This window comes from Protopterus annectens, chromosome 13.part0 (genome assembly GCF_019279795.1).
Source record: "Protopterus annectens isolate FY-2018-M chromosome 13.part0, PAN1.0, whole genome shotgun sequence".
NCBI classification, from domain to species: Eukaryota; Metazoa; Chordata; order Ceratodontiformes; family Protopteridae; genus Protopterus; species Protopterus annectens.
The window spans coordinates 798,704,059-798,717,423 of NC_056747.1; the positions used below are offsets into that span (position 1 = coordinate 798,704,059).

The window sequence follows — 13,365 nt, forward strand, 5'->3', positions numbered from 1 at the left end:
TGTGAGAGCTGCCCTGAAGCTTTGGAAGCTGTTAGGCTGTTATAGCCTTGGCAATATATAACCCGTATAGCTAAGGCTACTGAAGCAGTCTTTATTTGAACATCTGCTACTGTGGTAAGTTTACTTGCACAACTTTACTCTAATAACTCTAACTGTGGATGGAGTAAAATTTGCCAGCTAGAATATTATCTGTTCCTTTGGGTCAAATTGGGCAGTGTTAATGGACTAGCTCTGAACAGTGCAGTGTGTTGGTTCCTAAACATCTGCACTGCAATCATTTTTAAACATAACCACTCTACTGTGCTGTGGTTTTAGTTTCTTGCAGCCAGCCCAGCGTTATCAGTTTTTCAATTCAGAAAACAAAACTTATTGAAATCTTATTGAAATATCCCATGTATTTCATTATTCTGTGCTGTGAAGTCATAGTTCTGAAATTATTTGTTTTATTTTAAATACTAAACAACTCATTGTTTTGTGCAGTCATAATGCTGTTCATTATTTGTGGATTTTCACTGTTTTTACGTGTGATATTTTATCTGTTGATCCTCACTTTTGTTCTGAGTAATGTCTTTTTTTGTCATATATCAGTGAATTTAAGCATACATACAGTAGATTATTACTACTTTGGGTCATTTGACACTATGTAGACCAAATAGACCAGCAAGGCAGCACAGAGTTCAATAAATTTATTAAATACTTGTGTAACACAATGGCCATTAACGACAAACAGAAACATATTATTGCTTCACATCTTTCATATCACTAAATATTATTACTTGCTTACATCAAAACATAGTACTTTATGTGACTGAACCACAAAATGACAAACAGCATTATCATCATCCTAGGAATATTGTTACGGCATAATAATAATAAACAGCCATGTTTTGCCTTTTTGAGATGACCGTTCATTTTCAGTAGCATTATTGGTGAGGAATATGTTTGCATGCTTGTGTGTGACTGATCTCAGGGCAGTAATGTTTTGCACAGAATCATTAATTAAAAGATTTTATTGTGTAATAACACTTGGTGCTGTGTAATGTTGTAACTAAGCAATGCTAGTGTGTAATGTTTCTGGGTAATAATATTATTGCTTTTTGTGTCTTTAGTGAATCAAACAATCTTGAATTTCCATTTTCATTTCCATTATGGAGTACATAATTTTAGAGTTCCCATATCTCAATTCTCCCTCTTGTAGTTCTGAGAAATTTCAAGGAACTTGCTTATACTTTTCACCTTTCCTTAAAGTGACTCTCCAGCATCCTGGTGCCATGAACACTACATTCAGTGGAGAGCTATCAAGTCAGCTATTAATGTGCAAACACAGCTACAGAAAATACTGAGCAGGCTGAAACAGGTAAGTTGTGGTATTTTTTTTTTTATCTCTACTCTTGTAAAACATTGTATTGAATACTGGTACATTTTTTTCTTTAATGGATTACAGGAAAAAGATTTCCCAGTGGAACATTTTAATGGCTGTAGAAGTGAGCTGCTTAGACAATGCCTCTGTAGTGGATATTTCACAAATGTGGCTAGAAGGTCAGTATGTTTTAGTTCTTTGAGAACTCTTTCTTAAATGTGAAGTATTTTTCACTTGATTTCCCTTTTTTGCATCAATTTCAATGAAAAAAAATTGACAACATATTCTATGAACAGCATTATCAGGGGTCTAGAGTTCATCTGATTTTCTTATGAAACTTTGTTTTTCTTTAATTTTGTTCGTTAGTGCTAGGTGGCTAGCTGGTATGTTGACAGTACTCCATATGTGATTCCACTGACGTGGATTTAAATACAAACAGCTTATCAGAAGGCTTGTAAAGGAGAGAAGCACTCACTTTTCCAGAGACTTCACATCCATCTACATTCTCAGTATTAGGGCTGTGTATCAATGTCCAACAGAGGCAGTAAAGATTAGGGCTAGGGTGTCAGTGCCCAACACATGATAGCACTTGGTGGAATTAGATTTTAAAGTGACTGTGGGTTAATATTTCAGGATTACTGCTTTGCTTATAGTTTTGATACAGCTGAACAAGATGTGTTTTTGCATGCACACTGGTGTTTTTCTATGCTGTTTTTGCATGCACACTGTAAAACCAGCTGATTGCCATGTTGTAGTTTATGTTAAAGACAGAATTGCAGCATTTCTGCCTATATCCATTTCCATTTATGTTAAGTGTTGTGTTACTTGGGTATTTGTACTTTTTTCTGGCAGGTCTATAGGAAAGACATTCTTAACCATGGATGGCCATGGATCAGCTGTTCACATTCACCCATTATCAGCAGTAAGTTTGTTTCTTTTCTAATTATGCATGTGTTTGTTTCCTTTTAGGTACTTACATGAACACTTTATACAGTATAATTCTGATTGGGAGATTGAAAAGAGTAACTGTGTTTATGTGTAAATTGGGTAATGACTGTTCTGTACAAAGGTCCGTCCTTTAAGCAATGCTTTATTAAGGGCCTGACCAGACAAGAGATGACACTTATGATGGCCCCTAACCAGAAGTATGTACGATGCAAAGGGCAGACAAATCAAACTAGGTGAATTTCAGATGTTTTTAAATTCATGTTTATTAGCCAGTGCATTTTGGAGTGGAATTTTGCTAAGCCCTCTGTGCTCAACAGAAATCTTAACTTTTGAATTAGGTGTTTTTGTAGAGTCATTAAAATGAAAGATGCCTGGGGATACAACAAACTCACATCTTTTTCACAGTGTCATTCTATTGCTAAGTAGCAGTTTTAATAATTAACTAATCTTTCTCTGGCAGAGCAGAATGGAGATTTTGCTGTGTCTGTTAGTTTATGGAATGTGGGCAGGCACCAAGTTTTTTCAAGGCAAGCTAGCCTGGACGGATATCACCTGCTTGTCTACTGCTCTACTGAAATTAACACTCCAGTATATCACTACTACAAAATGCATCTGGACTTGTTAGTTGCCAGTCTTGTTTGCTTTATAGGGAAATAGCTTCACTTGCATGTCCATATCTCTCGGTTGTCCTCTATTTTGCCTCATACTTTTGTTTGGTCCCTCTTACAATTTTTAATCAGTAAAAAATGCCAGACAGTAGAGTTTCTTATTCAGAAAATGCATATTGCTGCAAAATCTGTTGTTCTATTAAGTTTTTATATGAATTCAAGTAATATTTACCCCCCCCTCTTACTTTTGGCACTGTATAGAAATCTTGAGCAAAAATGTTGAGGGATTAGTGTATGACACTGGTTGTTCTTCTTTCGGCTTTTCCCGGTTAGTGGACGCCACAGCAGAACTTCGGTCCGCTAATGATTGGCAGTAGATTTTTTATGGGTGCCGAGGTGCCAGCTCAACGCCCAACCTTCAACAAAGGCACACCCATTCTACGCATGTCTTTCGAATGCCACTCAACCACGGGGAGGACTTGCAGACTCCACACAGAAGGTGCTCTAGCCGAGAATCAAACGGGAGAACCTCTTGCTGTGAGGCTTAACCATTTTAGAAAATTTAGAGTTATGTTGTTAAAATAACATAACAACCAAAACACACAGAAAAGACTAACAAATGCACAGTGGATGAACAATATGGCGCACAAATGGAACCAGTAAGATGTACTTTAATTTAGCGCTTTTGTCAGCTGTTAAGCTATTGACTTCATCAGAATAACAAATTCATTCAATTACATTGCATTATATACTCTTAAAACATGTGACTAAAACCAATTAACTGGATTTCATCCAATCAATATATAGAGAGATGTTAATTTAAATCAAGTTAAAATTACAGCAGCAGGGTGAATAACAAGAAATACTGTGACAAGATATTGCACTGACCCTAGATCTATCTAATCCCTTACAAAGTACACAATTTAAATAAATATATTAACAATTAATCTAAATGTGAAATTCTGCTTTTAACTTAAGATAACTTGATATAGAGACTGTTTCATTAAGACCTGGGGGGAGGTAGCGTTGCATTTAAGCTGCCACATCAATTCACAAAACTCTAAAAATAATTCAAAAGGACCCCCTCTATCCTTGTATCTAACCTGCTCAATGGCAGTAAACTTGAAACAATGATCAGGCTTATCTTTGATATGCTTATATAGTGCATTTTTTACATTGCATTTCCTAATGTCGTATAAATGCTGACAAATTCATTTGCTGAAATTATTAATTGTCTTCCCTATATAAAATACTTGACAGTTTTGACAATGTAAACCAAGCTCTTACTAGCACAGTTAAACCTTTGTGAAAGGTATACTCTCCCATATCCCTGTATAGTGAAACCATAATTTTCTAAGATATGGGAACACTGGTTACAGTGGCTGCACTTTCTCATAGTGCCTCTTCCACCAGTAATTACATTCCCTTCCAGCAAATTTTTAAGCGACTTATCCCTCTTATATATTACTACTGGATGGTCACCTAATTTACTTTTGTACTGTTGTTCTATATCAAATAATATCCAATTATTCCTTAAAATGGCCTTGATACTCTCGAATGATGTGGTATAGATTGCTGAAACTTTGTTGTATTGGTATTAATAGCCACGACTTTGGTGTTTAGGTTATTTTCAATAAATCTGCCCAATATTGGTGCAAAATGACCTTGGGTTCTATTCTTAATAACTTCATTAAAAATAGGGTCAATAAAATTCTTTGGATACCCTCGTGCCATAAGCATATGCTCCAATATTTCTATTTCTTTTAAGAAAAGTTGATTATCACTTACCATTCTAGCCAACCTAACTCCTTGTCCCTTAACCAGAGATCTTTTCTGATGAACAGGGTGAGCACTTGAATAATGTAAAAGGTTGTTCGAGTAGGTTGACTTACGGTATAGTGTAGATACAAAATTATGATTTCCTTTATCCTTACATATAGTGATGTCGAGGAAATTAATAGAATTATCATTAGTTTCCATGGTAAATTCAAGGAATTGTGTGTTAGAATTCAAAATATCTAAAAATTCTTGCAAAGACTCTAAGCTTCCATCCCATAGAATAAGAATGTCATCTATAAAACAGCCATAAAATAGACATTGTTTGAATAATTCAGTCTTAAATATTACTGTGGTTTCCCATTCAGCTAGCACTATATTAGCGAAAAGGGGCCCACGTGAGGCACCCATAGCTACCCCCACCTTTTGTTTGAAATAGTGTCCCTCAAATAATATAAAATTATTTTTAAGAACTAGTTCCATCAAAGTCTGGAACATTAAAGTTCTGTTGTGCGTTAAACGTGAATGCTTACATAAAAATTCATAAAACATTGTGTATAATTTGCTGAAAATGAATGTAATTACTGGTGGAAGAGGCACTATGCGAAAGTATGGCCACTGTAACCAATGTTCCCATATCTTAGAAAATGATGGTTTCACTATACAGGGGTATGGGAAAGTATATCTTTCACAAAGGTTTAACTGTGCTAGTAAGAGCTTGGTTTACATTGCCATTTGTCAAAACTGTCAAGTATTTTATATAGGGAAGACAATTAATAATTTCAACAAACAAATTTAGATAGATAGATAGATAGATAGATTAGTACTAAGCTAACTGCCCTTGCGAGCCATTTTAAGCTTAGCCAATTATCCCTTATAAGACTCAAACCCCGCACCTTGTGTTTGTAAGGCAAACACCTTAACCATTAAGCCACCCTCCCAACCCCTGTCACTTAACCAGACATTGTCCCAGGCTGGGATCTGTTACATAGGTTCATAGGTTCATACTAGGCTATCTGCCCTAGGGCATTTATAAGCCTAGCCAGAGTGTGTTTGGCTTTTGCCACCCATTTTAAATTAATTTTGCTATGCCCTTTTTCGAGGTTAGTATACTGTGCCTCTGTCTAACAGTGACACAGAAGTGATACCCGGGGTAAACCTACAATCTCCCATCCACTCATCAAGATTCCTCTTGAAGAGAGTCAATGAGGGACTCTGCCTAACCTGGACTGGGATTTTATTCCAGAGCGAAGGGAGCCTCTGGGTTATGAATATGTCCCTCCAGCATGTCCTATTTATTTCAGTGCTGAGGTTCAAGTCTCTCGAGTGCATAGTTCGATGGGATTTGGATTTTCTGAGGTGCAGTATGTCCATTAATTCCGGGTTGGACATGGCATTATACGTCAGGCACAGATCGCCTCTGAGCAGGCGGTATGCCACTGAGTAGAGCTGGAGTTTCTTTAACCGGGCAGCATATGGCATCTGTTTGAGCCCTTTGATCCTCTTGGTGAGGTACTTTTGGGGTCTTTCCAGTTGCTGCAGGTGTCTGGTAAGGTACATCCCAAAAGGGGCATTGTACTCAATTATGGGCCTGATGAGGGATGAGTAAAGAGGCACGATGACCTCCCCTGATCTAGATGTGATGACCTCCCCTGATCTAGATGTGAATCCCTTCATGATTAGGTGGGCTATATAAAATGTTTTTCTAACCACTTTGGCCACGTGGTTGTCAAATGAGAGATTGCTATCAACTTGGGTCCCCAGGTCCCTAATTACTTCTTCTGTACTTAATGGATTACCACCTATGTGGTAATTTGTGGGCACTTTTTTTTGCCAAAGGGGATGACTATACACTTTTGGGCATTTAGCTTGAGGCCATGGCTCTGGCACCAGTTGTCTGTTTCTATGAGGCCCTTTTGGAGGATGCTTGTGTCGGCTGTAGAGTCGATTATGGCGCCCAATTTGCAGTCATCTGCGAACTTGGTCAGCCACAGTCCTTCCGTGTTGGCCTGTACCTCCACAAATTTATCAGCATTTATATGACATTAGGAAATGCAATGTAAAAAATGCACTATATAAGCATATCAAAGATAAGCCTGATCATTGTTTCAAGTTTACTGCCATTGAGCAGGTTAGATACAAGGATAGAGGGGGTCCTTTTGAATTATTTTTACAGTTTCGTGAATTGATGTGGCAGCTTAAATGCAACGCTACCTCCCCCCCAGGTCTTAATGAAACAGTCTCTATATCAAGTTATCTTAAGTTAAAAGCAGAATTACACATTTAGATTAATTGTTAATATATTTATGTATTTGTTATTCTGATGAAGTCAATAGCTTAACAGCTGACGAAAGCGCTAAATAAAAGTACATCTTACTGGTTCCATTTGTGTGCCGTATTGTTCATCCACTGTGTATTTGTTAAAATATCAGTTAAAAAATCCTTCAGCTACATATACACTGTATAACAAAGTTTGATTTTAAAAAAGAACTCTGCTGAAGCACGGTTCCATGCTTGTGTAAGCGTTTTTGTAATATTTTTTGTTTGTAGCTTTTAGTTTGCCCCTTATAAGTGTTCCAACTTGCCTTTTTTAATCTCTACAGACCTGAACACTTATAATTACAAATCTGATGTTTCTTGGCTGTACTTGCTGTGAACTGATTAAATGCAGAGACAGTTTGATGAAGCAAAGAAAGGAACCATATCTTATGTTATCTGGTGAGATGTCTAATAACAGTTTGAAATGTTGGGACCTACTATTGCGAATCCCGAAACATGGAGACTGAATAGCAGAAAAATGGACTTACATATACTAAGTCCGTGATGGCCATTTCTCAGGATATTCCCTTTTCTCCCAGGTATGGCAATCTCTCTCTCTCTCTCTCTCTCTATATATATATATATATATATATATATATATATATATGTATATATATATATATATATATATATATATATATATATTAGTTTGGGGGGTTGGGTAAGGGGTGCAGGGGGGATTACCCCCTGCAAAAAGAAGTTTAAAGGAGGAGAGCAATATTCAAGATTCACTCTACTCCTTGGTTTTCGTTCTTTTTTTTCAACTTGTTGAAACTCGGCTTTTTGAATGCTGACATTTCAGTGCGGTGCTAAGATGTCCAGTATTGCACACAACCACAAATGATCCAGCAGTCCATATGAAACTCTGAATTAAGAGTGTCCAGACATTTTAGCATTCTTGTCATATACTGGAATGCTGTTTTACAAATGATTGTCAGTGACTGTCTTAATTAGACAAGCAAAGTGGAAAATGGGTAGCCTAGAAGAAGAGGAGTACTTTTAAAGTGTCCTCATGAAGTACTGTAGACTCTTTGTCCGTCATTGAAATGAAGGCTGTTTCATTTGCAAGCCAGCACTTGAAAGGACCAACTCTGTATCATGTGTTTCACTTAAACATCTTTAATGCTTACCGTGGAGGAACTTGGATATAAAAAGAAGTGATGTTTAACATCCGCCATTTCTTCCCAGCAGGAACACAGAAAATACAAAAGTGTGTGTACAAATTTCAAAACAAATTACTTCAACAGTAAATGCCACTGATACTGTTATTTCTAATGCTTCTTTTGTTTCTTGTGAGTCTGCAAGGGCTGTCTTGCCTCTGGATACTCATCTTAACATAAATTAAGTTTTAGCCAGTGTGTAGCCATCATGCAATTCTGAAAGACTTAATTATGCCAAATTTAGAGGAAGATGAGGGTCAATAACTAATAGTTAAAATAGGGGAGGATGAGGTAAAAACAGTGAAATATAATCAATCTGCGGGAAAGTCTCCAGGAACAGATGGTATTCCTGTAAACGTGTAGAATTTAGGAGGAAAGAAAGTGATAAAAATCTGAAATATTTTGCTCAGTACTATTTTAAAAGGTGAAGCACCAGCATCTTGGAAGAAAGCTGTGGTGGCTGTATTAGCTAAAGAGGGTAAATACCCATCAGACCCAGCTTCAAATAGAGCCATTTCAGTTTAAAACAATAATTATAAAGTGTTTATGTTTATACTAGCTAAAAGAATGGCAACTCTATTACCAACTTTGATAGAGATAGATCAGTTTGGTTTTGTATAGGGGAAGTAAACATTTGTGACATTAATAGAACACTGATGATCCAGGGAGAAGCAGAATGTAATAAAAAAACACCATTGTTGGTGGGTCTGGATGCAGAAAAAGCATTCAACAGAGTTAACATGGATTTTATGAGTAGGGCAATTGAAGCATTTTCATTTCCTGATACAATAATAAGGTTAATTAGGAGGATGTATAAAGGGCAAGGCAAGAATTAAAGTAGAAGGGTATCTCTCTGATAACTTGTGTTTGAACAGAGGAACCAGGTTGGGGTGACCTCTTTCTCCGTTGTTATTTGCTTTATATTTAAAGCCATTGACAAAGAAAATAAGGGACTTGGAAATTCAAGTATATAATTGGTATGATAATCAGGAAAAGTTGACTTTATTTACAGATATTGTTTTGTACTTGAAGAATCCAGAAAAGGACATTTTACTGCTGTGGAACATTTTGAGATAGTTTCAAGTCTTTTCAGGATATAAATTTACTAAAGATAAAACAAAGGCTATAAGCACAAAATATGTGCTCACACATGAATTAGTTCAGCAATACCCATATTTATGGGGATATGATAAGATTAGCAATTTAGGAATATGGATTAAAAAGTTTTATGTTAAGGCAGCTAATGATATGTGAGAAGAGACTAAATAAAAGATCATTCAAAAACTGATAAATTGGAAGCAATTGTTTATGGATATGGATAGTAAAATACAAGCAGTGAAAATGTTTTTAGTCCCTTTAATATAGGTTAGGCATATTTTTATCAACCAGACAGGAAGTTCTAGACAATAATAAGGAGTTGCATGAATTTATCTGGGAGGGGAAGGGGCAAGATTAAGTGGGATAAGTTGATCATGTTACTAGAACAAAATGGTTTAGAATTACTTGATTTGAAATTATATTTTAGACATACGTAGTTAAGGTTTATATACATAACATAAGTAGATGGATATAATTCTAAGTGGAAAGGGATGATGATGAAGCAGGACTGGCGTTCAAGAAGTAAGGAGAGAGTGGCATTTTGGATGAAGATCCTTAAGGAGACTAGTAGCAACTGTACAGAATATTATATTCATAAAGTTTGCAGTAAGTAGTATAAAAAATAAACAAACATGGGAATGGAGAAAGGAGATTTTGCCAGTGGTGGGATGACTGCAAGTAGGGGTACAGAAAACAGGCAACAGGGGACTGAAAGTTAATGGAAACAAATGGAAAAGGAACCAATGTATTGGGAGCAAATAACTAGAGAAGGGAAGGTAACAGAGTGGGATGAGGCCAAGAAGACACTTGGACTACAGGTTAGAGACTGCCTTCCCTACCAGGGACTGATATCAGTGTGTAGGCAAAGAGAAAGAGATAGGGAAGTCCTAAGTGAAAGACCTGCACTGGTAGAGTTTTTAATTGACTCTAGAACATAAGCTGCTGTTACAAATGGATAATTACTAGGGCATATAAAATATTGGATGATAACTATAGGAAAGGAGGGTAGAAAAGACAGGAAAGAAAGACCTGAAAGCAATTTAAAGGGAATAATCGGAGGACATATGTGTATAGCTCCCATGTATGCAACAAAGTCCACAAGGGTTAGGATTTTTGCTAGGAAATATTTGCATAAGTATTTTCATACCTCAAGTGGACTTTAAAGAATATAGCAAATGTTGGAGCTATGATAGGGACAAAAGAAGTAACTGGAAACATGTTTTCTGGGGAATTTAATGAGTTGGCAGATTTTAAACATTTCCTACAAAATGTGCTGTCTTAAATATTGGAGTAACAGATGGATGCAACTAAGGAAAATATTTTGAGCTGGTTCACATGATCTGAATTATCTAAACATAGTAATGCCTTATTAAATTTAATTGTATTGCTTGCAAAAAAGCAATTACTAGAAATGTAAATTAAGATCTAAAATCAGCAGTAATTTGAAGTAGTTAATATTGTAAAGAGATGAAATAACTGGAAATAGGGTCTTTACAAAAGGGATGGTGCAAGTTACTTAGAAATAGCTGAAATTTGTGGAGACAATTTGCTCAGATTAAATGTTCAAGAGTAAAAGTGAGGTGTAATGGAAAGTAGTAATTTAGCAATTTATGTAATGCTGGACTAAATGACAGCTGTTAAAAAAAAAAAAAATATATATATATATATATATATATATATATATATATATATATATATATATATATAAATGTATGTAAATGAAAAAAATATGTTAATATGGTTCATTTTCCATTTAATGTAAGCATGCCCGTGTCTTAATTGATAATCTAATAAAAGTGTTTTAAGACTTCCATAAATCTTTCCATTGTGTGCATTTTCTTGGCTTCTACATTATTGTGCTTTATACTTATTTTATTACTATGGTCCTAAATATCTCTAATACCTCCTACTGGATCTCTCATTATTTTTCTAGTAATAGTCTGTCTAAGTTTGGTAACAACCATTTCTACTTTCTGCTGCCTAAGTTGTTATGCTAAAAGTTTTTGTGCTCTAGAGTTGTTATCAAAAAACAATTGTTTAACAGTAACCTTTCTAAACTCAAGCATATTATCTAATACTGTCTTTCTTCCCTTTAGCACTCTGTAGTTGTTTCTCTTCTTGTTCTGCAATACTTTAACTTTTGCAACCCTTCTAAATAATTGCTATGACTTCTCTCCCATATCTTCTCTCTTGTTTGTATCCTGTTTTAAAACTCCATTTTCATTTTATCCCACTCACTAGATTTCATTTCTGAAGAAATTTCTACCTTCACCAGTAACTCTCAAAATATTTTACACTACCAGTTCCTTAAATTCCTGTTTTTTTAGCATATAAGTAGGAAAGTGCCAGTATCTCATTTTTACTTCATTACCATATATCTCTATCTTAGTTTTTATTGGCCTATAATCTGAAATTATTATATGCATGTCAAAACTTTCAATTAAATACACGTTCTTATGAAATATAATTTCTGTTCAATCTATCCCAGTATTGTACCTCTGGGAATATGTCAATTCTGTCTGAGTTCCTACTACTGAATTCATGTCTGCCATACTGAATATTCTCATCCATTTCTTCAGTTCTGCCAACTTTTGTTAGATTTTCCCTTCTAGGTCTCCAATACAGCCTCACTTTTGCAAATCAAGTTCCAATTCCCACTTATTCCCTACTGAAAGTTGATTGTTTCCCAAAATGTTCTTAAGAGTCATGCTGGCATTTTTTATGGAATATAAATGTGTGCCAGTGTAATCCTCCTAACCTGCCAATAGCCACATAATGCCAAAAATCTTCCATTATTATCTTTTTTTCTCTTCTGTCACTGTTGGAGTCCCTTTAGCAATCAGCATTATTGCTCCTTTTTTCATCTGTCTATGATATTCTTCTGAATGTCCATTATAAAATCCTTCCTTTGCTACATTCGCATACTTATTTCTATCCATATGTGTCTCCTGCAGCTTTGCTGTTTGCATCCTACATTTCTTAATATAATTCCATGCTCTTCACTTTTTTGTCTGTACATGTAAGGCCATTTACATTCCATGATAATATGGACAGAGTCACTATTATGATAGAAAGCTGTTACTTTCACCTGTTATACTTTACAGTTTTTTTGAATGTGTATTTCCAACATCTGGCTTATGTGCACACAATAGTTTGGCAAGCTGATTTTATGCAGTTCAGTTGTTTCTTCTCATCTCCATTTGAAGCTATGTCACATTTTCAATTTTTTTTTCCATCAGTGAAAACTCTGAAACAAAAAAGTAAATAAATCCCATCCAGTTTTAACTGGAATAGATAGGAGCAGTTGCCTCAAATCAATGGCTGCATCCACAAGTATTACCTAATCTAAAATTAAGGTTACAGATGCTAAAGTGCATGTTACAAATACACTGCTGTCTATAATTTTCGTATTTGTATTCCACTCCCAGATGTGAAAAAAACTTGCATGCTTTAGTCTGCTTTAATCCTAAGAAGTGCATTGGTTATCTTTAAATAAACAAATTAACATGTGCACTTTTACATTAATTGTAATTTACATATTTAGGCTGCTGCAGAGGCAACTGGTTATATAACTTGTTCACTTCCCACAGTTTCAAACTTTCTTTTTCACTCAACTGCTTGCTACTGTAACTTTAAGTGATAATTACAATACACCTCTTTCATTTCTCTCAGAAAAGAATACTGGAAATGTTCAGGACATATTGCTTGTAACTACAGGCAGCTCCTCTTCAAGCAAAAACAGTTAGCAATGAGAAAAAGACGTAGCTAGTAACTTTGCAGATGAATGCCAGACTCTCTGTAAATTTCACTCTGGACACACTGTTCAAACTTACCACAGCTAACCGCTTGCACATGCAGACTTCTTATCTCCCACTGAGAGTAAATACTCATAGAAGTAGCAGCTAATAACATTGCAAATGTAAGAAATGTAACTATTTTCCATGCATTTCATTTTGTCTTATTTTTCAATTCTGTTTGTTTAAGTAAAAAAAAATGTCTGTAGATTAAATCCAGGACATTAATCTAGACACCGTCTGAAAAAAAAGGGGAATTTATTATCTTAATTCAACTTGTATAGTATGATTAACTCACTTTG

The 13,365-nt window shown here is 35.4% G+C and overlaps 1 protein-coding gene across 3 annotated transcripts in view; it reads left to right on the plus strand.

Moving 5' to 3' along the window:
• Nucleotides 1-13,365, plus strand: part of DHX40 (DEAH-box helicase 40) — an 866,160-nt gene that overhangs the window by 601,216 nt on the left and 251,579 nt on the right. For all 3 annotated transcript variants that reach the window (XM_044054528.1, XM_044054529.1, XM_044054530.1), the window contains 3 exons: nt 1,249-1,357; nt 1,445-1,539; nt 2,213-2,282. In XM_044054528.1, the coding sequence (XP_043910463.1) occupies nt 1,249-1,357; nt 1,445-1,539; nt 2,213-2,282 (274 nt within the window). The remainder of the gene's footprint in view (nt 1-1,248; nt 1,358-1,444; nt 1,540-2,212; nt 2,283-13,365) is intronic.